The 26,624-nt window shown below is 36.1% G+C and overlaps 1 protein-coding gene across 1 annotated transcript in view; it reads left to right on the forward strand.

Moving 5' to 3' along the window:
- The first annotated feature begins 9,154 nt into the window (after positions 1–9,154).
- The window catches only part of Ints6 (integrator complex subunit 6), an 87,807-nt gene continuing 70,337 nt past the window's right edge, over positions 9,155–26,624 (forward strand). The window contains exons 1-3 of the mRNA XM_046454074.2: positions 9,155–9,789; positions 10,157–10,234; positions 11,035–11,184. Of these exons, the coding sequence (XP_046310030.1) occupies positions 9,679–9,789; positions 10,157–10,234; positions 11,035–11,184 (339 nt within the window). The 5' untranslated portion in view covers positions 9,155–9,678. The remainder of the gene's footprint in view (positions 9,790–10,156; positions 10,235–11,034; positions 11,185–26,624) is intronic.

Genomic DNA, 26,624 nt, shown 5'->3' on the forward strand with positions numbered 1-26,624 from the left:
TTCTCTGGAATGTTTCTCTCTATATTCACCTGATTTGCTGACTCACTTCAGGTGTTGGTCATATGTTATTCTCAGGTTCTTTACTGACCATCCTATTTAAAAATACGATCCCCAGGTCTCTACCTCACTCATTTCCCATTCCAACTTTATTTTTCTCTGGACCATTTATCACCATCTGACACATTATACAGTTTATATCTTGTCTCTTTCCTCTCTCCCACTAGGGCAGGGATTTGTTCCTTGTTCACTAATTATCTTCAACATCCAGAGTATTAATTACTTAAGATTTTTGGTATAGAACTATTCAATGCATTATTATTTATAACAGTAAAACATAAAATAATGAAGTGCTAATAATAAAAGAAATCATAATATATCCGTAAATGGAATAATATGTATTTAATTAAAAGTCATGTTAAAAATAATTTAATGAAATAAAAAATGTTCACATTATATTAAGTGGAGGAAAAAGCAGAACATAAAAGAATATTTAGGGCTGAGGATGTAGTTTAGTGATAGAGTGCTTGCCTATCATGTGTGAACCCCCTTGTTCCAAACCATAGTAATGAGAGAAGGGGAAGGAGGAGGAGAACAACAACAAGAAGGAGGAGGATGAGGAAGAGGAGGAGAAGGAAGAGAAAGAAATATATAATAAGACTCCAATTTTATCCAAAAAAATTATATATATATATATAATGCTATCATTTGCTATCTCAAGGTGATAAAATTGAAACTACTTTTTGCTCTTCTGATAATTTTTTTTGTATTTTGATGGTTTTTAAAACAAAATTTCTACATTTATTTTTTATGGTACTCAGAATTGAACCCAGGGCCTTGAACAGGCTAGGCAAGTGCTCTACTACTGAACTCATCCCCAAACAATAGTTTCTATTTTTAAAATTAAAAATACAGAAAATTGTAAAGCTTTGAAGGAAAAAAATGCTTTTCATTCAGTTGTTTCCTCTAGTCCCCTCTAGTCTGAATGAAATTCTAACTTCAATTAGAGATATGATATGTACATGTCTTTTGGCACTGATTAGATTCGGCTAGTATTATATATCTATTTTATTTTCTTAGGCCATATTCCTTCTGAAGGCAAAAATCCATGTATGATCTATTTTTAGAGCCCACAAAACTCATTTCTATTTTCAATTATTATTTGAAAGAAAAAGTACTTGAAATGCTTTAATGGCCAGGAATGATATATAGTGTTAGTTGCTTAGGGAAACCATCAAATGATGTAATTTTCTGGTGTCCCTCACAACCACCTTAAAAACAGTTTAAAGGTATATTAGAATGATGACTAAAATGGAAGCATTTTTAGGGTTTGGTTTATCTCCCTGTTGCCTTTACTTACATATATTTTTATTACTTGCTGGTACATTATATTAAAATCTGATTCTGGAGGAAATTTGAGAATAACAGTGGATTTCAAGACTGACACTTTATACTAGAAAAGGCTAGGCTAGTATAGCAAAGACAGCAGGGCACAAATGGGCGTAAACATTTAATGCCTCATACATGATAGTATATATCTTGATCTAAGGGTGGGTGTTCTTGATTGGCAGACAGGTTTCTTCCACATATTTAGGGTCCCAGTGATTGTTAATTTATGGCTTTTCAGGTTAATATAGCATGTCCACTATATGATAGTTGTACTTACTATTCTTTGCCTTCAATGCATTAAATTCTTCATGAGGCCATAGAATGGCCAGACTGAGTAAATAAAAATATAGGATATTCAGTTTAATTTGGATTTCAGCTAGCACATAAGTTTTTAGTATAAGTATGTCCCAAATATCACATGGTACATATTTGTACTAAAATATTATGTATTGGGCTAGAGTTGCAGCTCAGTGGTAGAGTACTTGGCCTAGCACATGTGAGGCACTAGGCCAGCACTACATAAACAAAATAAAAAAATAAATAAAATAAGGTTAAAAAATTGTTGGAAATTAACAATTAAAAAAAGTAAAAAAAAACACTATGTGTAGTTTATCTGAAATCGCAATTTAATTGTGAATCTTATATTTTATCTAGCAACCCTACTTAGATAGGAACTAATTCTACTTGATTTACTACTGAATTCCCAGAATTTAAAAACAGTACCTATTTCCTATAAGATAAATAAATCTCAATAATTCTTAATGAATAACTGATGTTCTGCTTGTCTGAGAGAACCCATATTAGCAAAGAATATATATTATTAGTAGTATTAATACTGCTTTAAAAATATGCATTTAGTGCCAACAAGGTATATTTATTTTATGAACACTTGTTATTAATTAGAATAGTTATTAAGTATCAGCAAATAATATTTACCAACAGATGAAACTTTAATATCTATTAGCATATTAAACTGCCAATGCTTTATTATATTTCATGTTTTAGTCTTTTTGGGCTTCTGGAACAAAATAATATAATCTGAGTAGCTTAAAATGACAATTTTCTTCTTCTCATAGTTCTGGAAGATGGGACATACAAGGTTCTACCCTGATTCTGATTTTCAATCTTTATATTATAGTCTCTTGACATACAAGATGGCAGATTCAGTGTCTGATGAAGGCCTAATACACAGATGGCTCCATCTGTGTCCTCACGTGGTTGAAGGAATGAGTGATATCCTTGGATATCTTTCATAAGGGTGCTAATACCTTTCATGAAGGCTCCACCTTCATGACCTAATCGCCTCTCAAAGGCCTCACTTCCTAATATCATCACTTTGGGGGTTAAGATTTCAGCAAATAATTTTTTTCTCGCACAAACATGTAGACCATAGCACTTCAATAAAAATCAATGGATAAAATCCATCTTTCTCTAGGTAACTGCACGGCTCTCACTTCTTTTTAGTCTCTACTCAAATGTCATTTTCTTGTTGATGCCTTCTCTGTTTCTCCATGTCCAAAGCTTCAACCTTCTGCACCACTTACTTATTTTTCTTCCTGAGCACTTAGTGTGAATATAGCTAGTATAAAATGCCAACATATTAACTTCTCATTATCTGCCTTCTGTCTTTCCATTATATTATAAACTGACGCCCTATCACAGTGCCTGACATAATACTCAGTGTGAAACTAGTATTATTTGAAAGGACTGCCATGTTCATGCTCTTCCACTAGAGAAATCGTTCTACCCTGATTCTGATTCTCAATCTTTATATGTCTCTGTCTCAAACTATCTATTATTACAAGTAAATATGTTACTTGTCTACCTCTCCTATTAGAATGTAAAATTCATTAAGGAAAGGCGTTTTCCCCCTCTTTTATTTACTGCTAAATTCTTAGCTTCTGTACAGATTGGGTATTCAGCAAATATTTGATGAACAAAAGACCATTGGTCAAAGAATACATCTTATTAGAATTTATAATATTGATGATATTCACTTTCCATGACCCAAGATGTCTTTAATTACACTAAAATATCATGATTTTGCCTACATCAACCCATTCATCATTCATTTAGTACTGTCCATTCTCTCAAGTCAGTGTCTCTGCTAATCCTCTCCCTTGATTTCCCTTTTATCACTTCCATGGCGATTCCTGTGTTTTGTGGATTACTGCAGAAAAATGCCTAATGATCTCCTTGCCCAATGCCTTCCTATTTTAATATATCCTGTAAATTGTTACTGAAATTGTCTTCCTAAAATGACAATCTGATTATTACCCTTGACCCCCAAACTTTGCCTCCCTATCACCCAAAGAAAAAATTTCAAAATGATTTGAAATTAGTTGGGCACAGGAAACCTCATGATGTGGTCCAACCTCTAATTCCACCACTCTTCTACACACAGGATCCAGCTCCTCCTGCCCGCTTTTACCTATTCATAATCTTCATATGGTTTCTGTGTGCTTAAACATCACTTTGTGAGAGTTAGCTGTTCTATCCTTTGTGCTTATATATTCCCCTAACATTTATTTAAATAGCTACCAGCACTAAATGGTATTTTACTGACTTAGACATGTACATTTTTTTTCCATTTAAATATCTAAAATTGCAATGGCATCTTATAATGCTGTCACCAGGAGGCAGTTGTGATTAGTTGTGATAGCCTGCATGTGTGCAAATTTTGTGGTTATTCCTGGTAGTATGACTAGACAATCCCAAACCTTCCACTTTTTAGTCAACCATTTAAAGAAAGGCCTGGTTGTGGTCTGAAAACCTTTCAATGTCACTTTCCACTAGATCAAGGAAATACTAGCAATAAAACTCCTAAAATGGACACCAAGGGTTTAGAAGAAAATATCAAAGACAAGAGAATTGTATTTAAAAAATGTTGCATTACTAATATTCCTATTGGCAGAATTCAGTACAGTGTAGACAAACTCTGATAAGAAACCACTGAATTATAGTTTAATTAGCAGCATTCCCCAACTACCAGTGGTCCGAAAGTAATAGAGTTTCTTACAATTCACAGTGTCCCAATCAGTAATTCGATTACCTTGAATTTTCAAAGCAACTCTTTAAGACAAATCTTATATCATGCCTGGGGGCTGTGAATATAATATTACATTCTCATTATCTGTTTGGCTTCTGTTTTTCCATTATCTTATAAACTCTTTGAGGACCTACCATAGTGCCTGTCACAACACTGGGTGTGTAACTAGTAGTAGTTGAAAGAAGGATTGCAATGCTCACTCTCCTCTCCTAGAGAAATTGTTCCACCCTGATTCTAATTCTTAATTTTTATATGTCCATATTGATAGCTGACCTTGAATTGTCTGAGACTTCAATACTACTGTGAAACACTGCTTGTTGAAAAGATCTAATTTCTTAACAACCCTCCCCTGCCCAAGGACCATATTAGTATAATCAAAATTAAATTTCATTATATATGTACTATCTGATTATATTGGCTGCATGGTTTCACATCTAATTTTTTTATGTTTATTACTTTCCCACATTTTTTGAGGTATCTCGGTATGATCTAAAAGGGAGTAGAATGGCAGAGTCAAGGAAATGGTAAGACAGCCAAAAGAAACTTTGTTAGATTAGAAATGAGGAACACTAAGTTCAACTGATTATTTTGTTCAGATGGCACATCCAGATAGCATAAGCCAAATCATTGGCATATAATTATTTTTAAAGTGTTAACCTGCTTATTTGGTTTAAAATAATTTAAAAGGGCTCTGGTTGGCTCCTATGAATGAATCTAATTTATCAATTCTTAATTCTGTTAGAATAGCTCTACTTCAACAATTTAGGCTATTGTCTCAGCCAGAGTCACCATTCTCTTTCAGAGGTTTCCATATAATTTTCTTTCTTTCTTTTTTTGGTGCTTGGGTATGGAACCAAGGGCCTCAAGCATATTAGGCAAGTATCCATTTAATTTATTCTCTTTTAAATTGGAGCAAGAACATTTGTATAGCATTCCTTTAAAAACAACATTAAAAAGCAAGTTTTTTTTTTTTTCCCCCACATACCTCTTCTGACCAATACCCTCCCAGAAAAATTTTCCCTAATCCCCTATACTGTAATAGCATGGGGCTTAGCACACACTACTCCAACTAGTTTTCCTCTAGCATTGCAAGAGCTCACTGCTTCTTCAGTTCAATCTGATGAAATAGGTGGCATGCATTTAGGGGTTACATTTCAGAAAAACAAGCCTGAATCTTTCTAGAATCACCGAGAATGAATGAAGAAGAGATTACATTCCCATCTCTTGCTTACTCCAAGGTCTATACTCAGTGAGGAACAGTGAGACTCTCTAGCACTACTACCCACCCTCTATATCTCCCCAGTCAAATTCAAACAATTTAAGCACATGTCGCAAATCCACTTTACAGTGTTGATCATATTTATTGTTGTTTCTCCTTTATTGTTCAGATTTTTGAGTTTTAAAAAATTACAGTAACACTAAGGGCACATGAAGAGTACTAGTAGATGCCAGTTTATTCTTATACTTAAAGCATGTAGTTCTTCATTAGTATTATTTATAATGAATCACTAAAAAATATTTTAAAAATGAGATGATCAGAGCCTGTCCTAATTCTACTGAATCACTTTCTTTGGGTATGGAAACTTGGTCCATTATTTTATGGTACTGGGGATTAAACCCCAAGTCTTGTGCTTGGTAGGCCAGTGCTGTACCACTGAATTATATTCTCAGACTTTTTTGAGAAAGGGTCTCACTACTAAATCCTCCTGCCCCTGAAGTAGCTCAGATTACAGGTAAGGGTCACTGCACTTGGCAATACATTATTATTATTATTAGGTACTGGGGATGAAACTCAGGGGCACTAGACCACTGAGCCACATCCTCAGCCCTATTTTATATTTAGCGACGGGATTCTCAGTGAGTTCTTAGAGTCTTGCCATTACTAAGGCTGGCTTCGAACTTTTTGATCCTCCTGCCTCAGCCTCCTGAGCTGCTGCGATTATAGGTGTGCACCACAGCATCAAGCCATTATTCTTTGAAAATATTTTTTCAAATTGTAGATTTTTTCAAAATGTAGATATAAAGAAAAGATACCTTTTTTTCTTTATTTTTATGTGGTGCTGAGGATCAGAACCTAGTGCCTCCCATATGCTAGGCTAGCGCTCTACCACTGAGCCACAACCTCAGCCCATTATTTTTCTAAAGCTCTATTCATGATGCTGATGTGTATATCTTGGCTTAGAACCCCTGCTTTAAGCCATCATCAACCAAAAGCTAAATTGTCAACCAGAGTCACTGAGAATAAAGTTGGCCTATTTCGCTAGATACTGTCTGCTTGTTAATGTTTCCTGGTTTCTGATTGCCTCTTACTTTGCTGCCTTTGTATGCCCTGATTTCTTTACTGCTTTGCCCCAGGGCCTTGACTCCCAGTACTTCTGAACTGAAAACCTGATCTTTGATCTCAGATGCCATCATAAGCATGGGTTCTGGTTACATGCTCCAGGTTGACTTTCTGGACTTAACTCTCCCTTATCTTTGCATCTATCCCTGTTTCTACTATACACTTCTACTAATGTCCCTAGTATGACAACCTGCCAAAATCACTTGAATCAGGGAAGAGCGAGCAGTATTCTGTATCTTGAAAGATGATTTCAAATAACTGTAATAGGCAAGGTCATTATTAATGTGTGCTTATCTATTTCAGTAGACTAGTTAAATTCTCTTCAAACATTGCTGCCTTACTTACTATCCCATCTAAAAACTTTTAAATTAATAGGAGGAAAATCCCTTAGCTTGGAATAATGGTCCTCTACTATCTATTTACCTTTCTGGATTTGATACCATTGTTGATACATCAGGGCTTTGGCCTAGCTGAACTTCACTGTTCCCCACCAAGCCCCAGCAATGCTGTCCAAACTTCATTTTCAATATCTGGAAGGATTTTTTCACCAGCAACTTCCCCTTCCTTTATCTATATCTAACCCTGTCAGTACTTAAAAGCAGTGTTTCTCAGAACGGAGTACTGTGCAAGAAGAAAAATTTGTTATGATCCTAAAGAATGTTTCCAGACACGCAAGAGGCCCATAGACCACAGCCAAAAAGCAGTGATATAGAAAATGAAAGACTAACTCTATTAAAATTATGCAAACGATCACTTTGAAAGAAAAGTATTGTTAAAGTACTTTGTATATTGTCACAGAACTCTTTAGATCTACAATCCCAGTTTGATAATCACTGCAGCACATATTGACCTTGGAAAACGCTCATCATCCCAAAATAAAATTCTCTTTTCTCTTACTATCTAATCGCTTTCTGCCTTAATAATATGTAATATTTTCCTAGAAAAACATAAGCTCATTAAAAATGGGGACATTTTATTCATTTAAAAAATCTCCATCATACCTAGATATAGCAGGTCCTACGCAAATAGGACCTGTGTTCTATTTTATTTTGCAGTCCATACCTACAGAAAAACGTACTACTAAAATTGCCCTAACATAAATTAACAAATATTAGGAAAAGTCCAAGTTATGAAACTCAAGATTTTAAAAAAGGGCCACAAAGTATGTCTTTTCTGTGTTAATAAAAACACTCTCCATGTTCAGTAGGCAAAAAAGAATTTCAGGATAAAGAATAAAATCCGGAAATGCAAGGCTAGTGGGAGAGTCCCTATAAATATCTCCATAGTCTTATAAGGGCTGGGCTGTATGTCCTTAATTCAACTTGTATTTAAGGCAGTGTCTTGGTTTTCCAATTCGATGTGAGGAAACTGTTTCTCGGACTTGTAGGAGCGGACTCATGACTTTATGATAACAGGGACTTAAACAGAAAATGTTTTCCTTCACACAGTATTTTGAAAGTCAGTTTCTTTCACTTTAAATGAAGGTAATGGACTATGATTTGTCTAAATTCCTTTCGGTGAAACTGATACTCTATTGCCCTAACAACGGCTTGAGAACGGAATCTCTGGTTAAGACCGTCTGTTTCCCCGTTGCTCGGGGATTGGGTGTGGGTCTGTTCTCTTTCTAGTGGGTCCTCCGACAAGGATCCTGGCTTGCTGCAGGTCCGGCGGAGCAAGGATCAGCCCTCCGTCCCACTCCCCGGCGGGAGCGGTGTGCCGAGAGGAGTTTAGTCCCCGGTCATAAACAACCTCTCACTTCCCCTCCCCCTCCCGGGCCCGCCCGCGCTGGGGCCGGCCCTCCGAGGCCCAAGAATCTTCTCCGGCGGCCGCAGGCCCGGAGCCTTCCTCGGGAGGGCGACATCGGGCCTGCCCTCTTCCCCTAACCGGGTGTTTGTTCACTTTACTCAGCTCTCCTCACTGTCCACGCTACATCGACCTCAGAGGGGAACTCGGGTTAGCCTCCATTTCCCTTCCCCCGACCCCTATCACCTCCAACAGCCAAGAAAGCCAGCAGCCCCGCCGCGCAGGCTCACAGCCTCGGCCGCCCTGCGCGCGCCGACGCGGCCCCCGCCCCCAACCGCGGTCCTTCCGCGGTCCATCCCCGCCCCTTCCCGGAGCCCGCCTCCGCGTCTGCCGACCCGCCTGCTCGCCCCTCGCGCTCGCTCTCGCGCGCACCCGACGCCCCGCCTCCGCGCGTGCTCAATAACTGTCCCCGGAGCCAGCCTACAAGCTTCCTCCGCCCCTGAGCTGTTTGAATATGCTAATGAGAGGCCAGGGACTAGCCAATAGAACAACGGGGCGGTGTGTCACGTGGCTCGGGGACGTGTCAGGGGGCGGAGCCTCTACAGCCCCTGCCCAAGTTAAAACCGGAGTGTGAGAGAGAAAAGCGCTTCAGTAGCGAGAGGGGCTGAGAAAGTGGTGACACCGCCGGGGTGCGGAGGGAGTCCCTGAAACTTCTCCCAACAGCCCCAGGGCCAATCTCCCCTCAGCCCACTCCCCTCTTCGCCAGCTCCCTGGTCCCCACTCCCTGCACCGGGGGTGGGGTGGGGAGCCAGGCCCGTCTCCCGCGGGGACACACACAGGGACCGGGAGCGGGGACGGGACCCCCAGGCGGGGGGGACGGACCGACAGACAGACGGCCGGGCTCCCGCCCCAGCGGGCAGGCAGGCAGGAGGAGGCGGAGGCAGGGGTACGACGGGGAGGACTGGGTCTGGGGAGTTTCCTCTCAACTATCGGGGGAGCAACTCCCCGCAGCCGGAGGAAAGACCCAGACGGTGTTTTCCTCCCGGGGGCCGCGCTCCCCCGCCCCGCGTAGCGGCGGTCGCTGCCGCCGCCACCGGTGCCTCCACCTCTACCATCTCTTTCTCCACCACCTCGGGCCCCGGTGTCCCCGGCCAGCACTATGCCCATCTTACTGTTCCTGATAGATACGTCTGCCTCTATGAACCAGCGCAGCCATCTGGGCACCACCTACCTGGACACGGCCAAAGGCGCGGTAGAGACCTTCATGAAGGTACCGACTGACCGAGCCCGGGCGGCGACCCTGGCCCGATGGCCCGCGGGCGGCAGGGTGGGGGGGAGGGCGGCTGGGGGCAACAGGGCGGGGGTGTCGGGGACCTGACTGCAGGCGCTGCCGGGCTCGGGGACCCCCTCCCCCACCGCGCGGGCGGGCGGGCGCTGCGAGCTGGGCTCGGCCGGGGCCCGAGCTCCGGCCCCGGGCGGTGTGTAGGAAGAGATCTGTGTGTGGGGCGGCGTGGAGGGGCGGCCGCTGCGTGTGCGGTACTGTGGGGGGTGGTGGGGCTACTGGGCGCCCCTTCTCTGCCTATTAACCTCGCCTGTGCTTCCCTCTTGCCCGCCCCGTTCCTCCTCCCGTCCCGCAGCTCCGTGCCCGGGACCCTGCCAGCAGAGGAGACAGGTATATGCTGGTCACTTTCGAAGAGCCGCCCTATGCTATCAAGGTAACAGCCCTCGCCCTCCCCCTTCCCTTCCTTCCCTTCCCTGTTCCTTCCTCGCTCGCCCTCCCCGCCCCCCCATTCACCCTTCATTATGCTCCCCTCCCCCACCCGCTGCGCTCCCGGCGCCGAGGTCTCTTCCCCTGCGGGCTCCCACCCCCTCCCCCGCTCGAGAGCGTCCTGGCGCGGTCCAGAATCGCAGGGCCACCGCCATCCCCTCCCCGGCCCGGCTCGGCCCGGCGGCGGCGGCGGCGCTGCGATCAACATGGCCGACATTTCCCCTCCGCGGCGTGAGCGGCAGCAATGAACTGTGGGGGATATTTATTCAAGTTAGCCCGAGTGACAGCCGGGCCCGGCCGCGCCGAGCCCGGGTTTGCATTAAAGGGGAATGGGCCGGGCTATCAAGGGAGTCCTGAGGGGCTGCGAGGATTGGTCATCTCTAGAGTTTTCCTAAGGCTGCCGACCGATGGGACAGCCTTGGGCCAACTTCAGAAGTCATCTGCTTTCTACTAATACCTTCCCACTCCCGGATTTTGGGTATTAGGTTAGGTAGTAAATTTCTTGGTGAAGTTATAAACTATTGAGGCCATTAACCACCAAGAACTATAGAGCATGCAGATTTTTTTCTTGGCCACCTTTGGAAGAGAGATTTCTCAGGAGAGATACAGTATTAACAGGTTAATTGAAGCCATACCAACCAAAAAGCGACGTTAACCAAACATCTACTTGGTAAAGGTCATATTATAAAGGTTGTCCGTGTATATATGGGTTTAAAAGATGAAAAAAAATTTAATTTTTCTTTGCAGGCTGGATGGAAAGAAAACCATGCAACGTTTATGAATGAACTGAAAAACCTTCAGGCTGAAGGACTTACGACTCTTGGCCAATCCCTAAGGACAGCTTTTGATTTATTAAATTTAAATAGATTAGTAACTGGCATAGACAACTATGGGCAGGTAGGTTGAATGTTAAGGTGGAAAAATAGTTGATGATAATTTTTTTTTTTTTTTTTTGGTGGAAAAACACTTTAGTACCAAACTAGAACACAAAACTCCAGTATAAAACATTTCAGACTGAAATACAGTGTGTACATGGTTCAAATGTGAAACTCGCCCTACACAGTGTATGGTTTTGTATCCCTCATCCCCCCAACATATGCATTTGTATTCAGAATTAGAATCTGAATTCTTTGCTATAAAGTTGACATAGATTTGGTTTCAGTCCCCTGGAAGTTGATGAAAGACATGAAAGGGAAAATACCTTCCTTCAACATACTCACTCTCCATAGTCTACCTGCAGACATGGTATACAACTATTGAAGTGGCTTATAGACATTAATTGATCAGTGGTCTTCATTTCTAAATGATAGAGAAAATTATTCTTTTTTGAATCAGGATTTAGTTTAACCATATTGTGTAACTAGCCTGAAAGGTAAGACTTTCTTTGCAGTGCAGTAACTGGCTGAGTACATTAAGATTTTTCATCTCTTTTGAGCATACACCATTAGCAACTATAAGGGGATGAATATTGAGTTAAATGGCAGGTCCGTAGTTTGTTTTTAAATTATAAATCTTTGGAAAACAATATGTCTGGAAAATATTAACCCCTTTCTTCCTTCCTTAAATCGCTCAAGTCCCTCTCCCATCTATTTAAGGATGAGGCAAGAGATTTAAATCATTTACTAAGGAATAATATGAGGTGGTCCATTGTAATTTTTTGTAATGTTATTCTGAAATACAGGATGCTGATGAATGTGTAATGGTACATATAATAAAGGAATATTATACCCAAGGAATTTAGTTCTTACATAATAGTACAAAGCAGTATTTATTAACTATAATGTTTGGATATACATTGCATTCTTTCCCAAGTTCCATAACCCACAAGTTTCATGAGATTCACATAATTTCAGGGAAATTTGTCCTGTGAATACATTTTTTATTTGCCTTAGATAGAAAGAAATAGGAAAGGTTCTCTTGTAGAAGTTTTTATGCTTTACTTTGGAATAACTCTTGAGCTCTTAGGCATCTTTAGAAATGGTTTAATTTGGTCCCATAGCATTTAAAATATATTTTGCAATTCACAATTACTCCCTCCTCCTCCCCCGCCTCATTTTGCTTTATTTTGTAAGTCTTTGCAAGGTGTTGTAAAGAGTTTCTGTAAAATCTCATGCTCCACTGTTATGTGTTACATGATCTTTTCTTAAGGTTCTGATTCAAATTTTTTGAGTACAAAGTCATATTTGAAACTCGCCATTATTTCGTTGGTTGTCAGGTTGTGTCAGTGTTCTGCATCACATTTTATAAGACATTTGGATACACTGACCTTCGACCACATATTAAAAATATTTCTAAGAGTGTTTCCATAGAAAAACTGCTTGTCATAGAGGGGCTGAGGACATTTGTAACTTAAGCCTATATTTTCCTTTTCCCAGTTGCCATCTTCCACCAGAGAACATTTTAGTGTTCTTGTAGATAAATCTAACAAAAAGTTTGCAGGGTGAAGGTGGTCCTGCTGTGCTGTTATCACTTTGACCAAGAGAAGAGCATGAAGATGAAAATGTTTTAACATGTCAGGGGTTATTAACTCAACAATAGGCAGAGATAATGCTTCTCAGTTATCTTGATGAATAAGCAAGGATACATGGAGCAGTATTAATGCTTATGTCTTGAATTGGCACATAAAAATGCAACTAGGTTTAAGATAATTTAAGAGCCACAATTTCTGAATACCAATGAAGTGATCATTTAAGTGTTCAGTTAGAAGAAAATATCCTTCCAGAAGATTTTTTTCATCATAAATCTTTTTCTGATTTAAATATTTAATAATTTCTATTCATACAAAGAATATAAACTATCAGGGATTTTGGATGTCTTAAATATTTAATACTTAATATCCTTCATGAGTTTTCCTCTTTATCTGTTTTCTGTGGAATATCTTTATTCTACTGTAACCATGGTATTTTTATATTAATATTTAATGCTCTAAGATCTGTGAAGTTCAGAGCACCAAATTCTATATAATCTCATTAGTTGAGGAAAATGAGAAAAGGTGAGTTAGTTGGAAAGCAGAGCATGTCTGTTTTAGAGTATCTAAAAAATTAGTTTCTAAATTATTTTCTTAACTAGATTGGGGTTAATGTGTATATATTTGTGTGTTTACACAGATGGTTCCCCCCATGTACAGGCAAATATGTGATTTTCTATAACCAAAGCATAATTTATATTGCATTTATTAGTTTACTTAGTACACTTAATTTTTTAAGTATTAACTTGGATGCCTAGAATTTGAAGGATATCAGTAAGTTTAAAGTGGCTGAAAAAGAGTGATTATCGGTGAATGTTTTCCTCAAGCACTAAGGATATCCCGCTAAAAATTTAAAAATTTTCTGCCTATAGAAGTCTTTATAAATATTTGATTTTGATGATTAGTACCATTTACTGATATTTCTATAGTCATGGAATAATGTAGCTTCTAGTTACTCCTTCCCATTATAGTAGCACATTTTAAAATTTCTTATAATTGTAGATACATTGGATATTTTTCTAGATATGTTCAAAAATTTTGAATAATGCTGAACTTCTGAGAACCACTAAAAATCTGAATCAGCCCAAATATCTAAAATTAGAAAATGTATAAAATTTTAGAGGTCTTATTAAAATTTTATATGTAGATGGGTTTATTTTCATACTGTTCCAGATTGTTCTGTTTTTCAATCAATGTTTTCACCATTGTCTTTTTTTTTTTTTTTCTTTTTAAAGTTACATTTCAGTTAGGATTACTGAATCTTACACTGGCTTACAAATCATCATTTTTGCCATTGGCTTGACTCTACACCTCTACTCCCTAATAAACTAGTACTGATTAGATTGTTTGGAATGGTACCTGACCTACTGTGTGCCCTTGGTGAAGATAATCCTTGAGTGGTTTCTTAAAAGGAGATAACATATTTAATATATATATTTTTTTTCTAGGAAGGGGTATTTGTGATTAAACCCAAGTGTGTTTTACCACTAAGCTATATCCCCAGATCTTTTTTTATTTTTTTATTTTGAGACAAGGTCTTGCTAAGTTGCTGAGGCTGATTTTGATCTTTTGATCCTCCTGTCCTAGCCTCCAGCATTGCTGGGATTATCACATGTGCCAACATGCCCAGTGTATACTTAATTTTGGTGGGATTTTAAGTGCTGGTGGCTTTTGGATAAGGTCAAAATGAATGACTCTTACTTAGGGAGAATAATTTTAACCCATTTTATTCTTGAGCATAAAGGTCTTTTTGTGAATCAGAAGATAATATAGGTAGAGGTATAATGCTTTTTCCCCGTTTAGGTAATATAAAGTCCAGACTTTCCTTTTAATATTGATTGGTAAAGTAGTGATTCCTATTTGGGATTAGGGTTTCCCTTAGGTTATCAACATTTTGATATTTATTAAGCTATAGAAAATTTAAAAATGAAAGAATAGAGTATTTTAAAATGAAAGTAGATTAGTGTACCTGAACATATGGCTGCTGAATATGAAATGGAGACACATTAGTGAATGTTTTTTATTTCTTTTTTGAGGCAGTGCAGGAGATGGGATCTAGAGCCTTATGTTTGCTAGGCAAGTGCTCTACCACTGAGCTACACTTTCTCACCCCTTTTAAAGATGTTTATTTTGTGACAGGTTCTTACTAAATTGCCCAGGTTGGTCATAAACTTGAGATCCTCCAGCGTAAGCCTCTGAAATAGCTAGGATTGCAGGATTACCATGCCTGGCCTATTGTGTAAATCTTTAAAGATCTTTAATGGAGGAAAAAAATTTAATAGTGGTGAAAAGAAACATTTATAAATGTGTACTTCCGTAGTGTTAATAGTATTCACACTGTTGTGCAACTGATATCCAAAACTTTTCATCTTGCAAAATTAAAACTATACCCATAAACAATAATTCCCCATTTCTTCTCCTCAGCCCTTGTGGATTATTATTCTGCTTCATGTTTTTTATGAGGTTGACTACTTTAGATAACCTCACAATAAGTGGAATCATGCAGTACAGTTGGCCCTCCCTGTCCAAGAGTTCCATATCTGTGAATTCAATCAACTGCAGATCAAAAAATATTTGCCTCTATAATTTAATGAAAATTGCTTCGGTAGAAAACTGAATTTTCTTTTCTTTGTCATTGTACCTAAAACAAATATCACATGAACTAGTTACATAGCATTTACATTGTTAGATATTCTGAGTAGTCTACACATGACTTAAAGTATAAGGTAGAATGTAGGTTATATGCAAATATGCCATTTTATGTAAGGGACTTGAGCATCCTTGGATTTTGTTATCTTGGAAGTGGGGGGAGAGGTATGTGGGTTAGATCTGGAACCACTTTTCCATGGATATCGTGACTGTCTTATTTCATTTAGCATAATGTCCTTAAGATTCATCCATGTTGTAGCATGTATCAGGATTTTCTTTTTAAGGCTGAATTACATTCCATTTTATGTGTATACCGCACTTTGCTGTGCATTCATTTGTTGATCATTTGGATTGCTTCCACCTCTTGGCTATTATGAATAATGGTATAATGAACATGGTTGTGCAAATATCTTTTCAAGATCCTGCTTTCAGTTCTTTTGGAGGCATACTGTGAAGTGGAATTATTGGATCATGTGGTAATTTCATTTTTAGTTTTTTGAGGAAGTACCGTACCATATTCTTTTCCATGGTAATTGATCCATTTTACATTCCCATCAACAGTATACAAGGGTTACTTCCTCTACATCCTTGAAAACATTTGTATTCATTCACTTTTTTTTTTTTTTTTTTTTAATATTAGCCATGCTATCGAGTGTGAGGTGTTATGGTTTTTATTTGAATTTCTGTAAATTATGTTGAATATCTTTTCAAACTGCCATTTGTATACTGTCTTTGGAGAAGTATCATTTTTTCCCCCTATTCCAAAGGGGTTTATTTTATTTTATTTTTTTGATTTGTAAGAGTTCTTTGGCTGTTAACCCCTTGTCAGATAATTTAAACATATTTTCTCACATTCTGTGGATTTCATTTTCACTCTGTTGATTGTGTCCCTTACTGCACAAAAGTTTTACATTTTTATGTATTCCAGTTTGTCTACTTTCACTTTTGTTTCCTGTGCTTTTGGTGGTGTAACCACAAAATCATTGCAAAATGCAGTATCATTGAAACTTTTCTCCTATGTTTTTTTAAAAAATATTTTTTTAGATGTTGATGGATCTTTTATTTCATTCATTTATTTATATGTGGTGATGAGAATCGAACCCAGGGCCTACCATGCTAGGCAACTGCTCTACCACTGAGCCACAACTCCAGCCCTTCTCCTATGTTTTAACTGTTAGACTGTATGTTTAAGTCTTTAATCTGTTTCAAGATGATTTTATGATGCATGGAAAGGATTCACCTTTTCTTTTGCATGTGGATCTCTTAATTTCCCCAGCAATGTTTTTTGAAATGAATCCTCTTTCCCCATTGGTTGGTTTTGTCCTTGAACTTTTAAGTCTCCTTAAAGTATTTTTAATAACTTGGTGTGGAGGAACTGGGGATGTATCTTGGTGATAGTGCTTGCTTAACATATGTGAATTTATGGGTTCAATTCCCAGTACCTTTTTTTAAAAAAAAAAAAAGAAAGAAAGAAAGGAAAAAAAAATGTGTGTGTGTGTGTGTGTGTGTAGATACTGTGGATACCCTTATTCACCCCCACCCATATCTATACACACAGAGGGAACTTTACAGTAAATCTAATATTTTCTCCCCATCTTTGTTATGTAGAAATGACTAGGAATATGAGAATTGGTATTCTAATTTTGACCTTAACTTTGAAATACTATGTAACATTGGGAAGTCAGCCTCCACTTCTTATTCCTAAATTGGCAATAATGAAACCATTATGCTCTTTTTCTTATAGAATTAATGAGAGGTTTAAGTAGGGTATATATTTAAATGCACTTAAAAAATGAAGTGCTCAGTAGACAAAATGCATTGTAAATTAGTATACCTCTCTTCATTTTTAAGTTTGAAATTACAATTATAAAAATCTAGTGAGACTTAAATTGCTGTTATATGCTTTGAAATCTATTAGTTGCATATTAAATATATATTTTTCCTTGGGCTTTGTATTTCATCTTAGGGGAGGCAGGTGTGAATGAAAATAATTTGATCAAAGTTGTCTCAGTGGCAGTTGGTAAACATGAGATGGAGTTTTTAAAGAAATAGGTTAAATGAAAACTTTGGGTAAAATACGGGGATGGTATTTAAAAGAAATTTATTAAAGGAAAACTGGATGTTAATAGTTGAGCAGGTAAGTCAGAAATGTTTCAAAAGCACATTCTTTCAAAAGATTCTTTCAAATAGGGAGCTCCCCCTAGTGTGTTTAAGATGAGATTTACAGAGGTTTGATTTGCAAGGAACTTTTAAAGGAGCACATCTGGGTAAATCAAGGGACTATTTTAATAAGATTTGGCTGAGCTCAAAGCAGCATGAAATAGATAAGATTTATTTCCTGTTGACCATTAATTTTAATGGTAATAATTTAAAAAATATTTCAAGACCCACGTTTTATTTTCTTTCAAAACACTTGGTACAACATTTCTTCATAATCTTGATACTTGGAGTCTAAGAAATTAAAACATTGGTTGGGCTCTTTTAGAAGAAAATGAAAAACAGTATCCTAAGGGCCTCATTGCATTCTTAATAGAGATTGTCCAAAACAAGTCTTAGGTACGAAAGGCAAAAATAATAGGTTCTACTTCTCTTTAAAGATAATTTTATTTTCCCTTCATGGAAGAGAATGTCAGTATTTTATGCCTTAAGTTATATACAACTGAAAATTAAAAGACCAGAAGTAAATTTAATTTGAATGGAAGAATTCCACTTAGTTGAGTATAATTAATGTATATAAGGTCATTTGAGGTTAGAATTAGCTAAAAGAATTTTTTGGCAGGGTGGAGGTGGTAGTGGGGTGGGTGGGTTGGTACCAGGGATTGAACTCAGGGGCACTCAACCACTGAGCCACACTCCCAGTCTCATTTTTGTTTTTCTATATAGAGATAGGATCTCACTGAATTGCTTAGCACCTTGCTTTTGCTGAGGCTGGCTTTGAACTCTCGAACTTCCTGAAGCCTCAGTCTCCTGAGCCACTGGGATTACAGGAGTGTGGCACCATGGCCTAAAAGAATTTTTAGTCCTCTTTATGTCATGGCTATCTTCAAAGAGATTATATAATTTTTTTTGACATGTTTCTTTAAAATTGATTTTGACCATAATAACCTTCACTAAAATTCATATTCTAATTAAAACTAACTTTTTCTTTTTTCCTTGGGTACCAGAGATTGAACTCAGGGACACTAGGCCACCAAGCCACATCCCCAATCCTATTTTGTATTTTATTTAGAGATAGGGTCTCACCAAGTTGCTTAGAGCCTTGCTTTCACTGAGGCTGCTTTGAACTCGGGATCCTCGATCCTCCTGCCTCAGCCTTCCAAGCTGCTGGGATTACAGGCGTGTGCCACTGTGCCTAGTATAAATTAAGTTTTTTATTTTTTCTTAGTTGATGAATGATCACAAATACTGGCCTGTTGATTTTCCATTTTTAAAAAAGTAATTTCCTTATATAAATAACTTGTTACTTTTATTAACCTGTATAATTTACATATACTTTACAGACTATAAACAAAATGTCAAAATTTTTTTTATTTGTTTTTTTTGGTTTTGCTTTGGATTGTGTTTTATTCTTTCTTTCTTCCCCCCAAACTTTTTATAGAGAGATAACTGAAAACCCCAAATCCTAAGTGTGAAGCTTAGCAAATATCAATATATGCTTTTGAAGCATTGAACTTTTTTTTTTTTTTTTTTTTTGCAGAGTGGGGTTGATGGGGATTGAACCTGGAACACTTTACTGCTGAGGTATAGCCCCAGTCCTTTTTACTTATTATCTTGAGACAAGGTCTCACTCAGTTGCTAAGCATCCCACTAAGTTGCTAAGGCTGGCCTCAAACTCAGCATTCTCTTTCCCATGTTAGCCTCCTGAGTCATAGGGATCATGGGCGTGTACCACCACACCCTGGGTGGCTACCATTGAACTTTTCTATCTACTGACACAACATGGACTTTCTATGTGTGGATATTATTATTATTAGCTACTAGGGATTGAACCCAAGGGCACTTTACCATTGGGCTACATCCCCAGTCTTTTTTATTTTTTAATTTTGAGATAGGGTGTCTGTTAAGTGTCCCCAGTCTGTCTTGAATTTGAGATAGCGCTTCTTCAGCCTACTGAGTTGGCCGGGATTACAGGGTTGTGCCACATGCCTGGTTTTTATGATTTTGTGGTCAGAAATAGCTAAAATAATTTTTTAGCCTGTTTGTCATGGATATCTTCAAAGAGATTATATAATTATATAATTATATAATTTGTTGTAAAAGGCATTAGAATGAAAGTGATGTTAGATGTTTACTTCACGTTTCTCATAGGTGAAGAACATAAGACCTATTATGTTTAAAATGTTTAATTTTTCTCACATTTATGAAATATTTAAAAGGTTCATAATTGATTTGGAATGGTTATACAGAATTAACTAGTAATTTATATGTTTAATAAATTTTTCTTAAAGGCATAAACATAGATCTTTGAATCACTTTGTGGGGTTGTGTCAATAGAGTGCAGTATGAATTCTTTCAATTCCTGGGAGCATTTCATTTTGTCATTGTGTTGCATTTAGCCTTTTTTGTAACAATGTCAATATACTATTGGTTACATTAGCTTAATTTGGATTCCTTCCTTGCTCTTTTGGAAGAGAAGTAAGAATATGACAAGATTTGGCTGACAAGATTTTATATCATTTGTTAAGGCCTAAACTCTAATACATGTATCAATTAATGGCATTTTTAATTTTACATTTAATAGTTAATAGAGGGGTATTATTACTGTTAACAGGTACTATTACTGTTAGTTAATTAGTCTACTTTTCTAAAGTATGCCAGACAATATTAGGTCTGCAGTGATAACTTTCCCCTGGCAGTTTTGTAATTAGTTGACTATTATGTTTTTCTTTTGTTTTGAAATTTCTAAGAATTGTGCCTTTAAGATTCAGAAAAATCTGCTTGATTTATGAATTCCCACTCCATCCATGAGATCTTGAAAGTCATAGGACCTCTTAGTCTGTTTCCCTGTTAAGAAAATGAACTTAAAGGACCTATCTTACAATATTGTGGTGATTAAGTGATATATAACCTAATTTATTATTATAACAGCCTATAATTATTTTTGTGAAATTTTCTTTGAATTTAAAAAATTGAAATTGTAAATACAAGGAGTTTTTGTTTTAATATGCTTTTTTTTTCCCCTAGAGCAAGCAGTGTGATGATATGGAAGGAACTTCTCTATTAGAATTGGCTGTGCACCAGCTTATATAGTATTGAAAATCAGCCTCTTCAAGTTTCTCACTTAGGAAGTGCTGTCAATAATACCAATTCTTGATAATTTTTGTAAGAATTAGAAATATATGTTAACCTCCAACAAAGTAGCTACCTGGCACATGGTAGGAACTCAGTTGATGATGATTAGCATCCCCAATATCATACTAAACACTTAAAAGGATAAAAGCTTTCTAATCTGAAATGTGACAAAAGCCAAATACATATTCCCATAAGCTTCTATATGCAACGTGTGTCCATCCAAAGAAGCTAAAATTAACTGTCCATTATTTCCAGTAAAATTTCTTGCTATTATTTTTTGCTTTTGGTTTTGAGTTGAGGCTCCATGTTAGATTGTTCTGAAATATTTTCCCCTTGTTGTTACAAATCTTTTTCCTAAAATCTCAACTTATTTTTCAAAAACAATTTCCTAACAGTGAGTACTTACTAAACATGTTTTTGATTTTCGAAGCAAGAAAAGTCTTTAACATTTGAGAAAATTAAGAGCAGAGTTCACTTCTAGGACCTTACAATTGTGTGTTTTAGAATGCAGTTGTTAATAGTTAGGATGGGGGTAGGGGAAGGATGTTCTTGCCCATAGCAAAGATCAAGTGTAAAATGTTTGATTCCTTATTGTTTGTTATATGCATTTATATGAAAAAGACAATAGAATAAATCTAGAGGGTTTTTTTTATATGAAGCTATTTCTAGGGCATATGTGATATGAAATTTGATTTGGTATATCTAGAGACAATAATATATGAAAATTACTTTTAACTTTTCATAGTAAATAATCTTGAAAAGATTATGTGATCTATAAAACTTTGTTATGGACATGAAGATAGTTCTGAATATATGAGAAAAATAATTGTGGTATCATTAGTTGATGGAATTTATAAATAGTAAATGATAAGGTTGATGTTGGCATGTTAAAAGAAAACTTCCTTTGTCTTAATGCTAGAGAACCTTATTAGAAATTAGGAAACACCAACAAAGTATTGTGGTTATTTTCGAATTTCAACACTGGAAACATCCAAATGGAATTATTTTGAAGAAGTTAAAAACAAACTATTATTTTAAAAAAGAAATCGAGGATGGTTGAGTATGCAGTGTCCTAAAAATGTTAGGCTGCCAGTAACACTGAGTGATGTTACAAATGCTGGATCCATGGTAGTGACTTCTGGATTATCAGGAATTGGTAGCCTCTTATAATATGTGAGTTGTCATGGTTCTTGATCATTTATGTACTTTGGCAGGTAATGATGGATGTAACATTTTTTAATTTTAGTTGTGCAATCTAATTTCTCAAACCAATAAATTAGAAGAAAATGAGTTTGCATCCATAAAATTTGGTCTAGCTGAAGTAGCAGTAGTACAAAGTCTTTATTGATAATTCAGAATGGGTAATGTCCAATCTCACGTGAGATTATATTAATATAAATTCTGATGTAAATAATGGTTATCTTATGTCTGTAGAGTTTGCATTTTAATGAGTTAATAGTAATGTTCTGAAGCATGTAGCAATTTGTGCAGTATTATGACATCTGCTTCTTAATGAGATATATTTCTATGATAAAATCATTCATTGGAGGGTTTGTATGTACAGTTAAGTTAGGAAGGCTTGTAAAAATTTCTTGAAGTTCATCTATTTTGAAAAAATTTAAATTCTTAAACACTTGGGGATATATTTAGCACAAGCTCAGTAAATATTTGAGTTGGAATTTACCAGGAATACTTATGTAATGCATTTGGAGAAATTAAAATATTTCCTTCCAAATATTCCTAGAAAAATTAAAATCCTCATTTTTTTTTTTCCAAAGCAGGGCCCCTAAAGCTAATCTTACATTTTGCCTTATATAATTAAATAAAGATTGACTTTTACCATAGCATATGGGAAATAATATACTGTCAAAGTCTTCCCCAGGTTCTTATCATGAATGCATGCATGTCTTGTTTTTTTTCTTCCTGTTGCTGATGTTTTGGGCCTGGGGCTTCAAACATGCTAGGCAAAGTGCTTTATCGCTGAGCTACATCTCCAGTCCTTATAAAATTTTGTTTTGAGACAAGGTCTCATTAAGTTGCTGAAGCTGACCTTGTAATTCTGCCTCAGCTTCTCAGGTATCTTTAGGTTATAGGTGTGGGGTACCACATCTGGTTGGGAATGCTTTTCTTTCTTCCTGTTGAAAACATTGATAACTGTTCTGGTCCAAAACATTTTATTAGGCAGTTCCTCTTCATTATCACTTGTAGTCTCTAAGCTATATATGGGAAGACTCATAGAATTCTTTCTTTTTTTTTTTTAATTTAAGAAGAGCCTGTTGTGTGTATGTGTGAATTTATTCTTTTGAGAGCATATTTGTAGTGTGGATGTTCAGAGTGAATCACTAGAATGGGTCTTTTTCTACTTCTTTGTCATACATTCAAGATCAACTTATTATAATGTTTAAACTTAATGCTATATTCAAGCTGTGATTTAACCAGAATTGGAAGGGTAATATCTGCAGATTTCTGTGATAATCAGCAACCTAAGGAAATGATTAATCTTGAGAATAGGCAGATCTAGATGATTTGTTGAGGTCAAATTATTAGCATTTATCTTTATCTTTGTTCACTTGTCTTTGAAAATGTTTACATCTTTGCTTTTATTATTTTTTGTCATATGTTTGTTATTACATGTTTTATTGGACAAATTTTTCCCAAGTTGATATTATTTAATTCCTCTAATATAACAGATGTATTAGGTTATCTATCCAAAATATCAGTATTTCTTAAGTAAAATTATTCTAATGTCCATATTCCCCTCTGTTTTCCTCCTACTTTTTAGGTATTGCCAAAACCAATTTGTTGGAGTTATCTTATTCAAACTTTAGACTGCAGTTCAAGTGTAAAATTTAAATTCTGCCAGATTATTAAATATTAATATTTCAGATATGTTGAATTTGTAATTGTCACTTGCAGTTATACTTAGCCCTGTTAATGAGTTTCCTTAATGTTAATTTTTCACCAAGTCAGTTTTTGTGGTGAATATTTCTTACTCTTTCTTACATTATTATTTACCTATTTAAACCAAATTCCAGGATTATGTTAGTTATTTTATTAAAATAAACATGTAGGATTCCTCCCAGCTCTTGCTCTTTTTTTTTATTCTGTTTTTACTATTGTATTTTTCAAATAAGGGATTATGTGGTTGAAAAAAAAAGAATTATATTGGTGTACAATTGTGTAATGGAATTACTTGAAACTGAAAATATATTTCTTTTAACATTTTTTTTTTTGTAATTATAGACCTTAATGTATCCTACGATAATAGACTTCTATACACTAGCAGGTTTTAAAAAATTTTTATTTTGGAATACTAATAAATGCATATGGTTAAAAAAAGGTGAACCATTTAAAAAGTTATAAAGTTGCTCATTTTCATTCTTCAGAGGCAACTGTGGTTAATCAGTTTCTAATGTATCCTTCAGAGATCTTTTGTATATAGTTAAAAGATATTGTCATTTCTTAAGATGAGTATTTTAAGTTTGACATCAAAAGACTCACTTGTGCCACACCAGTTGAGATCTGAACAATAAAAGTAATAATCTTTATGAATTCTAAAACAAACATGAAGCTGGTAATTCTGACTTTGGGATGTTCATTCAAATGTAAGCTTGTCAGGCCTTTATTGGCTTTAATAATTTATTTTGTTTGGATGTATAATTAACCAATTGTGTATTCATCCCCATAATTAATTGAACCTTCCCACCCTTAAAATATTAACACTATTAATGACAGTAATTGTTGGATAGGCAAATATAATTAGCACATCAAAACTGATTTCATAGATCTTATTGATGTAATTTAAAGATAACAAAAATGAAACTGATTTTGAGAAAAATTGTGTGTGTTTAGGTAATAAGCAGATAGGGAAAAAGTTCTGGTTGTGTGGTGTGCCAGTATCTGAGGCTTAAGCATTGTTGATCTAAAAAATGTTATTCTAGTTGACTTAATTTGCAAAGTATGTATTAAAAAAAGATTCTTTAGTTTGTATAGTGTAGTACTTATTATCAGTAATATGATTAATAAGTTTTTGGATGTGAAAGCTGGAAGTAAAAGTAGAATATTATGATTAATATTAATGGTTCTATAATTTAATATTTGCTTTATAACATTTGAATTTTGACAGACTTATAGCTAAAAGCCAGGAAATGTTTTTAAATGAATATGAGATGGTTTCTCATTTTAGAGTAACATATTTAGTTACCACTTTTATCCATGGTAATAGAGGAAAGATAATGCAGACTTCATTTCTTTCCTATTTATTGTGTGTAGATTCTATAAAGATGTAAATAAAAGAAATCTAGAGATTACTTTGTCTAGCAGTTTAAAAAGTACAAGATTTTAAGCAACAATCTTGTGAAATAATTATATAATAATCAGTTTCTAATGTATCATTCAGAGATCTTTTGTATATAGTCAGTACTGTCCAGTATATGGTTATTAGCCTTTGCTGATATGCTACATGTCTCTTAAGGCAGCTCTTTTTATCTTTTAAACACATTTTGCTTGTTGCTGTTGTTTACTTGAAAAGGAAGTTTTTTTTATGTATATTTTTTAGTTGTAGATGAACCACACACAGTATCTTTATTTATTTTTATGTGATGCTGAGAATCAAACTCAGTGCCTCATGCATATGAGGCAAGTGCTTTACCAGCCTCAGCCCCTGAAAAGGAAGTTTTAGTTTGAAAAAAGCACAAGCTATTTCTGTACATTTAAAATTTTATCCTACTTAGTGATAGCTATAGCCTAGGATATACAGCTTAACATCTCATTTGTTAAATTCTGTTGGTCATCACTTTCTTGGTATGTAGCAACACTGAGAATAATACTGATGGGTATGGGTTCACTGAAGATGCTACCCTGGGAGAATCAAAGAGCTAATCCTTGGTGTATGTTTTTTCTTCAATAGAAACCTTAAATCATGGGAGAATTCTAGTGTATATCGGCACTGACAATGCTTTACAGCATTTTCAAAGGACTAGCATACATGGTGGAGCATGGTGGCACAGAAACACTTGGATTCTTTGGTTTAACAGAAAATGTAGCTACTACAATTTGTACTGAATACTCAGGGCTGCTTTTCTTTTGCTTTAGAAGATTAATTATGACCTGTTTGAGGGTATAGTAAAAATCTTGTGCCTCCTCTTCTATATCTCCAGGCTTTTGTGTAAAATGAAAAGTTATCTGATCCAGAGATCTATGTTAGCTTATATTTTTGGGGGAAATTGCCTTATTTTTACATTTTCAAAACTTTTTTCAAAATAATATGATTTAACATTTAAGCATGCTTTTTACAAAAATAAAATAGTATCTACTTACCTCAGTTACATTATTTAAATGTATTGAGATTTTATGCCTTGATTAAAGTATTTATCACCATGATAATTGTTGAGAGCTATAATAAGAAATCTTAAGTGAAAGTTTTTACTTTATAATATTTTGGCCAATGTTAAAATCCTATTTTGTAAATGATAAAAAGATTTCCATTTGTTAATGGCTCTAGAGTCAGAACATTTTACTTGGCAGTATGTTTTCTAGTGATATGTCTGGGTTTCTTTATGCCAAGAACCAATGTTCTGACAGTAAAACTTGGGAGTTTATTTTGCTAATGGCAAAAGTAAACTTTTAGTCCCTCTGCTGGCTGCCTTTATTGCAGCAGAGCTTTTTTTTTTTTTTTTTTTTTTTTTTTTGCTATCCTACAGTTGTGATAAAGGCTATTACAATGACCAAGGTGAATATTGAGGGGAAATTGTAGTGGATTTCCCCCAAATTGAATGACTTTATAAATATCTTTATTAAGAATAAAAACATAAAATAGTGTGTTTCTTTTTTTCTTTTTTTTTTTGTGGTGGTGTGCTGGGATTGACCCCAGGGCCTCGTGCATGCTTACATATCCAGGGAAGCCTCTTTTTAGTGCCTCTTAAATATA

The sequence above is a fragment of the Marmota monax genome, unplaced genomic scaffold (assembly GCF_021218885.2).
Source record: "Marmota monax isolate L192 unplaced genomic scaffold, Marmota_monax_Labrador192_F-V1.1 WCK01_AAM20220418_F8-fsc00011, whole genome shotgun sequence".
NCBI classification, from domain to species: Eukaryota; Metazoa; Chordata; class Mammalia; order Rodentia; family Sciuridae; genus Marmota; species Marmota monax.